This window comes from Gobio gobio (assembly GCF_949357685.1).
Source record: "Gobio gobio genome assembly, chromosome: 1".
Classification (NCBI taxonomy): Eukaryota; Metazoa; Chordata; class Actinopteri; order Cypriniformes; family Gobionidae; genus Gobio; species Gobio gobio.
The window spans coordinates 64,489,663-64,501,712 of NC_137097.1; the positions used below are offsets into that span (position 1 = coordinate 64,489,663).

The window sequence follows — 12,050 nt, forward strand, 5'->3', positions numbered from 1 at the left end:
TATTGTTGCTCACCCTGCTCTTATCCATGCTAGGCTGCATGGATATGCAGGGAGTTATTGCCCAGAACAGAACCATACCGCCAATCCAAGCTGTATGCTAATAGTCAATCAATCTTTGAGGATAGTGGTACTGACAGAATTGTGTTTATACAACACCTAACTCAAAACTTGTGGAATTTAAAGGGTTGGTGTAGTTGGTTTATGGTTAACTTTCCTTCTTGCTATTGTTTATTGTGCTTCAAAATTCATAAAAGTTATGTTCATTAGTGAAGATTGTCTTGATGAACAAAATGTGTAAGAGTTATTATCTTTCGCTGTTCACAGAGCTTATTTTCTGCAGAAATGCAATGGAAAATTGTTGTATGAAGCGATGATTTGCCTACAAATACACATCATCACTGCAGCACTCTTGTGTTCTAATTATCATAGGTTAAAGTCAGATGTGTAAGAAGAACTCGAATTGCAGAGGAAGCTGATGCTTATGGTGGAATAAAGCCACAGTCCTTATTATTGTGCATGGCCTGTCCTAATGGGACTATATGGTAAATAACCTTTGCTCCCGTCTCTCCATGAGCCCCTCGACCTCCATCCGCTCCTGACCGACCCTGCAAGGTGAAACACAGAATACCACTTCGTCATCATATTCTATGCACCACTGTGCACTGCTTATGCAATATTCATGAACCAAAAAACACAGCACATCAATATAGAAACTGTTATCGCCCCAATTCATATTCATGATGAGTTTAATTAAATGGATCACACTTGAACTCTGATCACTCTTCCATTGATTTTTTTTTTTACACTGTGTGTGAGATGTTCAGTCTTACCCTCTTCCCAGGTTTCCCATTAAGACCAGCAGGACCTGGCAACCCACGTGGCCCCTTAAGTGAGAGGAATAAGAAACAGATAGAGAGATGGAGATCATGAGTCCAAGGTTTTTAAAGGCTACTGAATGTAATATAAAAGGAACTGTCCTAACCGGAGGCCCATTCTCTCCACTGTCCCCTTTCAGTCCACTGGGACCTGGAAGACCCTGGAACAAAAGTACATTTTCAAAGACAGAAAGTATCCACTGAACCTAAACCCCCCCTCCAAAACAATCAAAATTTGAAGAAGATCGCAGAGGCTGTGCTCAAAAAAAAGAAAAAAAAAAGTCTGAAATAAACTGGAAAATAAATGAGAAAGATTTCTTACCAATGGACCTGGCCTCCCTGTGAGACCTAATGGACCTGGAGGACCCTTCAATGATAGCTGGAAGCAAAGAAAAATAAAAACAGACAGGAAGGTTTCAGATTTATCATATTGTTAACCTGTATTTGTACTTATCTATATTGTCCAAAATTAAAAAATGACTTATGATTAAACCTGGCTTTAAGGTGAGCATAAACAGCTACTTGTTTGTAATAATATACTGTGACACTGTTCAGCCTTACACACCATCTAGATTTTTACCTTTTCTGAAGAAAATGTGTGTGGTTGCCAGAGCATTATGTGGTTTCTAAAGTGTTCTGAACAGAAGCTATTTCTACTTTATCTAAAATATGTTGCAACCTAATGAAGCCAGTTCAATTCAGTGATATTAAATCATTTTTAAAAATAGATTTGAAAAACAAAACTACACTACCATTCAAATGTTTAGGGTCACTATGGATTTTTTTATTATTATTATTATTTTAATAAATAAATGATTTTATTTAGCAAGGATGCATTGATGCAAATTAATCAACAGTGATAGTAAATACTTTTAAAATGTTACAAAAAAGATTCTTTCTATTCGTCAAAGAATCCTAGGGTAAAAATGCATCACTCTTTCCATAAAAATATTAACTGTTTTCAACATTGATAATAATAAAAAATGTTTCTTGAGCAGCAAATGAGCATATTATAATGATTTCTGAAGGATCACGTGACACTAAAGACTGGAGTAATTATGAGTTATTAAGCTGAAAATTCAGCTTTTTTTTATTTCGTTTTATTGTAAAAATATTTCACAATAATACTGGTTTAGTGTATTTTTGACCAAACAAATGCAGCTTTGGTGTGCATACGATACATAAACTATATTTAAGGGATAATCCACGGCCAGCCGTGCATTATACGATTTTAGTGCACGACACAAAGAACCGCCCAACACGAAGCAGAGTGCATTAAAATAGTTTAATGCCACAAAATAGTTTAATGCACAGCTAGCCATGGACTATCTCTCTTATACCATGGTCTTTGTCTGCATTGACAACTTAAATCTGTCATTGATTTTTGCAGTGCGACATTTGACTGGAAGTGTTAAAATGAGGGTTATTTTCATCAGCTTTAAATCAGACAAAGTAGTGCGGTAAGGTTACCTTTATTTGATTGAATTATAACATTTATTTGAATTAATTAGCCTATCGAGAGAGAGAGATGTGTGCATGTGAATGGTCTGTGCAGCGTCTCTCTACTAGCAATGAAGCTGTGAGTTGAATTACTTCAAAAACAGTGGTATTACAAACTCCTTGCTGAGTAATATAATGTAGCGATTCAGTAGTGAAGTTCTTAATAAACGTGACAAGTTTCTGTGTTCCTGAATGTTTCTGTGTGTGTGCGCAGTGCAATCGTCACTCTCTGTGTGCTAGTGACGTACTGTGTGTGTGTGTGTATGTGTGTGTGTGAGTGCACTTCAATGAAAGCATTAAAGGGTTAGTTCACCCAAAAATTTAAATTAGCCCATGATTTACTCACCCTCAAGTCACCCTAGGTGTATATGACATTCTTCTATCAGACGAATAAAATCGGAGTTATATTAAAATAACTATGATGATGTTTGTGTAAGAAAAAAATCCATATTTAAAACTTTATAAAGTAAATTATCTAGCTTCCGCCCGATCGCCTTCCGTATTCAATTTACGGAAAAAGTGTTGCCTCTCGCAGTTCAAAATGTTTACGCTATATGACGGACAGATGCACTTTTATGGACTTCAAAAACAGAGCCACAATCACAGCCATTATAAAGCTTGGAAGAGCCAGGACTTGTTTTATACTTGTTTAATATAGCTTGTTTAATATTTTATTCGTCTGAAAGAAGAATGTCATATACACCTAGGATGACTTGATGGTGAGTAAATCATGGGCTAATTTTCATTTTTGGGTGAACTAACCCTTCAATATAGAATGGTGATTAAACTGACGTGGAAATACCTGTGCATTACGCGGTTTAATTGCACACTTTCCATCCAATCAGAACAGACCATGGTATAAAAACCTTTTAAGGTAACAGAACTAGTCTCTAGATGTGTCTTGAATCCTTCAGGGCAAGTTTATGGAATTCTTGTACTCATTTTATCTTCTGCAGGGCAAACTATAATAAGTCTGATTGTTAAGGAAATTAACAGACATCTACTCTCAACAAGCCACATCATTTGAGGTATCATTCATATCAGTATCACAAGTGGTGCTAAATGAGTTATAATATGCCCCAAAGCTCAATATTTAGGGGGTTAGTGGTTTGTTCAAATCACTAAACCTGAATATGAGCATTGGCAAAAGTGATGATTGTCTTAGCAAATTATACAGTACTGTTACAAATGATACAGTTAGCAATTATAGAGTATTGATAAATGAGTACAGGGCACATATTTAAGTGGCTTACTTTGGTCTGTTGAAAGATGGCTTGAGCCTGCGCCTCTTGAGCAGATATGACCGGTCCCTTCTGAGAGTCTCCTCCATATTGGAACTGAGGCGGGGAGGGGAGCGGGGACAAAAGAGATTACTGTCTAAATATTTAATACACACTAAGCAAGTCACTATTAAAGATATATTTTAATATGTTTAGCACACAAAATTGGAAATATACAAGACGCCATTGAGATTATATCACAGCTCCACCATGTGGCCAAAATATGCTATTGAGGCTGAGGCCTCATGTTTTGTGGTGTAAAATTTGTATTATATTCCTCTGGCAAACAACTCTTGCTAATGTGATGCAAGTGGTTTAAATGCATTACAGAAGGAATGATCTCATCTTACGGGTAACATGAGCAAAGTGCCTGGAGGACCCGGTATCCCATCAGCACCAGGCAGCCCTGGACGTCCCTCCGGACCCTTGTGTGAGGAGAGACAATTAGCTCAGTTCATTGATGGAGCATTTCTGTACGTGCATGTGTGTGTGTACACAATTGTGTCAGCAATACCTATTTGACAAAACAATTGCATGAGCAACAGCATTCTTCTGCTATTCCCTATCCGTTGGCTTCTTGAATGCAGTATAACACCTATTGATTTTTTTTTTTTTTTTTTTTTTACGTGATGCCTGTATCAAAGCGTACTGTGCTCATTTGCCAGGTGTAAAACTTTTAAGAGCTCAGCTAATCAAAGCTGTCAGTCACAAGTCCTCTCCCAACAACACAACTCTTCAACCTTCAAAAGAAAAGATAAAACCTCCGGCTGGAATATATTCCTTTTCCTTTCAGCTTCAGACCTCTATAGATGTACAGGGCCAAGAAGAGCTTACATCTGAAGTGAATGCGCTTTCTCAGCCTATTCTGATGTTTTTACTCAAATTCAACTCTTTTGTGAAGCAGACACCCCGGAGAAGTTGATTCACAACCGACCAGAGGCGCTAAACTGAGCAGAGACAAAAGAATAATCTATCTTCATCCCCACTGCCAGAGGAAAATGATGAATTTAGGCTCTTTACTGCAGTTGGAAATCTGCTATCTCTCTCACCCTGCTAAGGGATCGTGTGCAAAGAGTGAGTCACGCTATAAGAACAGACGCACTGTCCAGAGCAAAATTAGGTCAAACTATCAGATGAGTCATGGCTTCCCGATGCCTAAGGTCTCCGCAGAGGTTGGTGGTCCCTTCGAGCGGCTCTGAGTCATCGGTGAGGTTTGTTCCATCTACACAATCATCTCCCCCGTCCCCCTGGATGTGTCCTGCGTGTCCTCGGCTTGAGGTTCATGCCGGGTCTTGTGGGTCAGGTGATTATGAGAACGCTCACCATATCACCTGGGTCTCCGCTGGGTCCTGGGGGGCCTGTGATGCCAGGAATTCCTGGAAGACCCTGGGGAATAAACAAACAATACACAATTTAATGAAAAAAGCCAGACACCACTTCAAGACCACATAAAAATCAAGTTTTGTCTTATGTTTTTGCTAATTATTTCTATATGTACTTACTGGTAGTCCTGGTGGGCCAGGAGGTCCTTCAAAAAACGTGCCCTGGTTAGTATGAAACACAAGGAGATTAGCATTAGATTGCCTGTGTATGTTTCTGATTTAGTAAGTATGAGTGTGTTTAACTTCACAGTCCAGCACTCACTGGTTCAACGACACCTGGCTCTCCCTTCTGTCCTTTCTCAAATCGCCCGCCCTGAGCGAGGAAGAACAGGTGAAAGATGAGATCTTGGTTACAAGTGGTTGAGATTAGATTACATTTCAGTAGTTGACACCAAAGTCTGTGTAATTTCATGAATCTTGATAGCAATGTTCATACCAAACCAAAAACCAACTAATGGAACATGGACATTTATTTAAAAAGTTAAATGTTAATATAAATATACAATTTATATAAAAGGGAATTCAAATAATGACATTTAGCTTTCAGTATTTTTCAGTCAAGTAAACAGTGCTTTTTTGCATGTTTTTTCAAGTAATTATTTAAAAAATATTAGAGAGCAAAATATATATATATATATATATATATATATATATATATATATATATATATATATATATATATATATATATATATATATATATATATATATATATATATATATATATATATATATATATATATATATATATATATATATATATATATATATATACACACAAGTAGTTAAAGGAATAGTTCATCTGAACATAAAAATTACCCTCAAACCATCCTGTATATGTCTTTCTTATTTCAGCCGAACAGAATCAGGGTTACTGTATATTAAATAATATCTCGGCTCATCACCAGCTTGGCATTGAATGAGTTTTGAAACTCCAAAAAGCACATCCACCCATCATTAAAGTAATCCATACGGCTCCAGGAGGTTAATAAATGCCTTCTGAAGTGAAGAGGTGAGTTTATGTAGGAAAAAAATATCCATATTTAAATCTTTATAGACTACAATTACTGGCTTCCGGCAACGGCCGTACACGTCTAGGATGGCTCGAGGGTGAGGTAATTGAGGTAAATTATTGGACAAACTTTATTTTTAGGTGAACTATTCTCTTAAGAACTTGCATTTCAGCATTTCTCAAATAGCTAATCCTTGTTTTTGCAGATTGCGTATTTTGAAATAAATCTGATACTGTATAGAGACTAATATTACTGGATTTTTGTTTTATTGTAGTATCAAATTTGTACCAAATGCTGCCTTCACGTGCAATCGGAATTATCGTAAATACTAGTTTCCTAGGTAAAAATTGCACATGAACGCCCTCTGATGCCGTGTTTACCACTGGGAAGTTCGGAAATAATTTTGATACCCCAATTCCCGAGATGGGCGTGTCATAAGCTTTAAACATGGTGGCGGGGAGAACTACTGCTGTGGCAGGTGTGGTTTTATTGTTTTTTTTCCAAAACAGCTAGGTCGTCTTATCTTGACATTAATGTAGTACATATTTACATGTAAGAGTAATCATATGAAGCGTATTGTATGTTTGGTACACAGCGAAAATAGCCTGCATTTGACTGAAATTACAGAATCAGCAGAAAGCGGACTATCTGGAATGTTTATATGGTTGTCGTGCATGGGACACTACATATGATGTTGGTTTTAATAAGATTTTCCCAATAAATAGGCATGAATAACCTGGTGTCCACCATGATTCCTGTTCACTCCGACAACAAAGCACTTGAATGCAACAAGCTCGTAATCACGACTTCTAAAGTGGGAATTAGGAAATTTCCGATAGCACGTGAAGGCAGCATTAGCAACGGTATTTTGGGCATCCCGAGGAAATCTTTGCCTGTGTTGTCAGTTAATATATTACAGAGGTACAAACTGTACCTCTCCATTCCATGTGCCCGGCTTCTCCCTCGCCGCGGGGTCAAATCGGTCCTCATAAATCTCATATTCCTCATATTCCTGCTCAAAACTGTCCGAGCCATTTTTAAACTCATCAAACTCCATGATCTATGAGAGAACAAAACATGTCAACAGCATACAGTCAGGGTTATTATCACCTCAAACATGCATGCAAAGCCCGGAAACAGAAACCAGAGCACATACCTCATAGTCCGTGATATTAGGGCCAACTGTCACAGTGGAAAACAAGAGCTCATTGTGCTCATCGCCGTAAAGGTCATCCCCAAACTCCTCAACCTCTGGTGTTTTAATCGGCCTCTCCTCCTGCACACCGACACAGCAGAGTCAGAAGTGGCACAGCCATGGCAACTGCAACCATGGAGATACTGAGCACAGTCAGTCAGTTTCACTCTACACTATAGTTTAGCTTCACTGGGCATCTGTGCTTTAGAGACACTAAGGCCCAAAACAGTATACACATGCATAAATCAAATGCAAAATGAGTTGCCTTCTCAGCGTTACCACAAGGGGGCGCTATATTGTGAGCATTACAGTAAATTTGTCTTAATCTACACTTTTTTTCCCTCTTCAAGTCAACTAATGTCATGGCTGAGCAACCGTATAATGAACATTTAGCTTGAAGTTACAGCATTAAAGAGTAACAGATGTTTGAATGTAACTCTATCGCCCCCTTGAGGACTGAGAAGTATGTGCATCATCACTGTGCAAGTGCAATTGAACTGCGTACCTGCATATGTTTCTGGCCTAACTGTGCTCCACATCTCCAGGTCACCGTTGACTGATTAAAATGTTAGCGCAATTCACAGGTGTGGGTTATGGAAACGTTCTTCAAGGCATAAATACTGCTGAGCTGGTGAGTGTGGGGTAGGAGGTTTTAATAACAACGGGAGATGTCAGCACAAAAGCCGTATGTTCTGGTGGCAGCCATAGCAGCATGAAAAGAAGGGTGAGCAAACTTGGCACACTGATACTGGCATCTGAGTTTTACCTCAGCAGAAGCTTGATTCATCCAGTAAAAACTACATCTATCAGAGCTGTCAGAGGGAAATGGATCAAAAAGATGCACGAAAATGGATTTATGTCAGACACAGTCCTATTTTTCACTCTGTCATGGAGCGCATCTTTCAGTTTCAATCGATAAAGTGTGCCAAGTCAAGAAATAAAAGTGTAACTCCACGCCAAAACCTGAATAATATATGCATCATGTCTCGCATTCAACTTGTGACGTGAATCAAAGTGTCACCGTTGAAATGAGCCATAATTCATATGCATTTTGAGTCAACACATCTAAGTAAAGCTGCAAACTATGACTACAATTAAGTTATTTTATGACCACAACATCTGGGAAAGACGAGTGCTGTTATTGGGGAGGTTAGAATGGCAGAGGCTGGTTAGTACCATGGATGACTGGTGGTTAAAATGAGCAAGGGAGAGTCAGTGATCGGTCATGAGAACGATATGGAGGGAGGGGGAGTCACACTGGCACTTAATGTTCTACCTCCACCTCTATCTTCGGGGATTCAGAAAATGCAGGTGCCAACACGGTCTGGTCCTCAAGACCTGTCACAGGCTTTGTAGTGGCTCTGGTCTGTTCGTCCTGATAGGTGTCGGGTTCATGAGTGGGCATGTCGGGTATGGAGCCCATCAGATCGACTGTTATTGTTGGAGATTGTTCTGGTGACTTGGGCTGCTCCGTCGCAGGTGGATCCGACTGCTCTATTGCAGCTGTTAAAGCTCCTCGAGGAGCCAAATACTCCGGCAGCTTAGAGGAAACCTCAAGGAAACCTTCTTCAAGAGCTTCGGCCTCCTTTCTCTTCTTACGAGATTCTTTTTTGCCTTTCTTATCTCTCTTTTTTTTGTTCTTTTTGCCTTTGCGGTCTTTTTTGGAGCGTTTCTTTTTTGGCTCCGCAGGCTCGTCTCCCTGCATGATGTCTTCAAGGTTATGGATGGGATTGGCCTTTTATAGATGGGGGCAAGAGGTCAGAGGTTGGGGATAGATGAACAGAATTAAAATTGTTAAGAAGTTCAAGACAACACAACACACTGACACGTATATCACTGGCAATCTCTGCATAATTTCATCTAAAATGAAGGTGGCTGACTGATTCCACTAGACAATGCATTATCCTTTTTGCAAATTAGTTCAACTTGTTTCTGTAATTCAGATATGCGCTATATTACCATCCCACAATTCTAGGGGTCAGAGTTGAGCTGCTTACAGGCTATTATGAGAGGCCCTGACTGAATGGGCTTGATGAGGCCTGTCGGGGGGAGATTATATGAATAATGTGAGAACCACAGCGAAGTGTTCAGATGCCAAGTCGGGCAGGATAGAATCGGATCAGTGTGAGCTCTGGTAATAGGTCAGTAATGTGAGCAATGCTGATGAATCCCGCCATTAGTCCCTGTTCTTCTCAGCTGTTGTGGGAACTGAAAGCCAACTGGCTCTGCCTTTGAACGGCTGCCGATAGTCAGGAGCCAACTTGGAGAGAGACATACGCAGACATTTACATTCAGCACACTCGCACAAAACTGGGCGTGGGAGTTGTGAGGAGAAATGAATGTACGATGACCTTAAGCGTTCCTCCCAGAAGGCCGCAGAGAAATGCTAACCCACTGACATGAATACTCGCTGGGCTGACTCACCCGCACGTGCACGTTCACAACAAACACAAATCATCGAAATCGAAAAAACATATCACATCATGAAAACAAGTATGGGGCAGACTAAGGGTTCACTGTTGATTTAAAAGGCAAACTGTGCTGCTGTTTACATGGACGTGTTATTGCATCCTGTAGACAGCTATATCTGTCAGCACTCTCATTTCTCTCAATAATAGTTGCTAGGCTGGTGCAGAACCCCCATAATTATGCGATTAGAAATCTGCCATCTTTAATTAAGGGAATACAGAACTTTTTGAGGCAATCACCTGAGCATTCAATTCTATTTGACTGGACCCATAGGAAAATGTAATGACAACACTCAGGCCCTGTTTACACCTGGAATGAAGATGCGTTTTGGTTGATCAGATCACAAGTGAGCGACGCTAAATACAGGTGTAAATGAGGTCAAAAATGTGTTGAGCTTGTCCACTTTTGACCAGTTCCAGAGGTAGTTGAAAATGTGCTTGACCGGGTTGCTTTCATACACTCTTAAAAAAAAAAGGTTCTATATGGCACCAAAAATGGTTCTTCGTCGTAATCATAGAGGAACCACTTTTGGTGCTATATAGCACCATTTCTTAAAATGTTCTGTATATGGTAGCAGTGCTATATAGCACCTTAGTCAAAGAACCGGTGAAAAACCTCTGAAGAACTGCTGAAGAACCACTGAAGCACCAAAATTGGTGCTATATAGCACTTAAAAAGATTCCCCTATGATTACGAGCCAAGAACCATTTTTGGTGCCATATAGGCCATATTTGCCTTTTTTTTTAGAGTGTAGTGTAAACGCTCATGTGGTCAAATGTGTTCAAACAGCCACAAAAGACGCCTACTCTCTGCCTACTGACCTCGCGCCTAAACATTATGGGAAGCACTCTAACCAGACGGGATTTTAACTTGAAATTTGGTTTAAAGATGTGAAAAAAGCACACAATGTTCTCGCATCATTCTTGATTTCTAACACACACACTCCATTCGGCGTGGTCTTGGGGCTGAAAAGAAAGCGGATGCTCTCCACATGTTTTTGTTGTTGTTTCCGGTCACATTTATATGTAAATTGCGCAAATTTATTCCGTCCATTAGAATGAAAGATCTGAAAAAGCCCATACATTTACACACCCATAGCCCCGAAGAAATCAGGACAGAAGTGATTCGAAAGGGATGAACAAAAGAGATGGATTAAAAATGTAAATGTGTGTCCCTCGTCCACTTGTGATCAACCAAAATGCATCTTAACACCAGGTGTAAACAGAGCCTCATTGGCTGATGGCAGCACAAAAACACACTAAAAAAAATCTAACTTTTAGGCCTTAGGCACTGGTGTGTGCATACACTATTGTTCAAAAGTTTGGGGTGGGAATTTAAAAAAAAAAAAATTTCAAAGAAGTATCTTATGCTCAAGCTGCATTTATCTGGTTAAAATACAGCATTTATCTGTAAAAATATTATTACTACTTAAAATAACTACTTTAATTAAATCATTACCCCAGTCTTCAGTGTCACATGATCCTTCAGAAATCATTCTAATATGCTGATTTAATGATCAAGAAACATTTCTGATTTTCATAAATGTTGAAAAATTTTGTGCTGCTTAATATTTCTGAGGAAACGTGATCATCTTTTCAAATTCAAAAGAACAGCATTTATTTGAAATATAAATCTTTTGTAACATTATAAATGTCTGTAATGTTGCATTTGATCAATGTAATGCATATTTGCTGAAAGTTTTTTTTATTTTATGAACATTTTCTGGCCCCAAACTTTTGAAAAAGAGTGTGTATATTAGTAGCATATTGTATTATTTAATCAGAATACATATCTCAAGTCCATCAACTGATAATTCATTTTTTAATGTTAGCACTGAGCTAAAGGCCCCCATTATTATTATTATTTTTATTATTGGTGTTATCAATAATAATCATCCTCACCATCATCCTAATTGCATATTTTATTGTTGTAGGCTAATGACGGTTTTGTTATTATTGTGCCAAAAAGCAGAAATAAAAAAATAAAAATCTGTTCTGCAGTTGTACCTTTAAACATAAAAATATTTCTATTATATTGGTTGTACACACAAAAAAAATAGATTGATTCCTAGAGCTGACGGTTTGCTAGTGCATCTGAACTAGGCAACAAGCAATTTAATTCATATGCATGCCAGTGCTGTTTATTGGCTGGCTGAGATGAGTGCGCTGGGAGCCGAGCCCAGAAGCCAAAACAGTAAAAAGTGCAAACCGATAAATGTAAATGTGGAATTAAGAAGCCAAGGCAGCTCAACCACTCAAAGGAAGTTTTGGCAGGGCTCTTCCAAAAAGAGAAAGACATTTTTGGCCAAGCTAGAACAAATGATGTCTTCATAAAGTT

General features: G+C 38.8%; 1 protein-coding gene across 1 annotated transcript in view; it reads right to left on the bottom strand.

Moving 5' to 3' along the window:
• The window catches only part of col5a3a (collagen, type V, alpha 3a), a 78,924-nt gene that overhangs the window by 30,721 nt on the left and 36,153 nt on the right, over window positions 1-12,050 (bottom strand). Inside the window, exons 6-17 of the mRNA XM_079811027.1 lie at window positions 8,521-8,979; window positions 7,206-7,325; window positions 6,984-7,109; window positions 5,300-5,350; window positions 5,158-5,199; window positions 4,979-5,041; window positions 4,006-4,080; window positions 3,629-3,712; window positions 1,198-1,254; window positions 983-1,036; window positions 831-884; window positions 552-605 (exon numbers count right to left, since the gene is read on the bottom strand). Of these exons, the coding sequence (XP_079667153.1) occupies window positions 552-605; window positions 831-884; window positions 983-1,036; window positions 1,198-1,254; window positions 3,629-3,712; window positions 4,006-4,080; window positions 4,979-5,041; window positions 5,158-5,199; window positions 5,300-5,350; window positions 6,984-7,109; window positions 7,206-7,325; window positions 8,521-8,979 (1,239 nt within the window). The remainder of the gene's footprint in view (window positions 1-551; window positions 606-830; window positions 885-982; window positions 1,037-1,197; window positions 1,255-3,628; window positions 3,713-4,005; window positions 4,081-4,978; window positions 5,042-5,157; window positions 5,200-5,299; window positions 5,351-6,983; window positions 7,110-7,205; window positions 7,326-8,520; window positions 8,980-12,050) is intronic.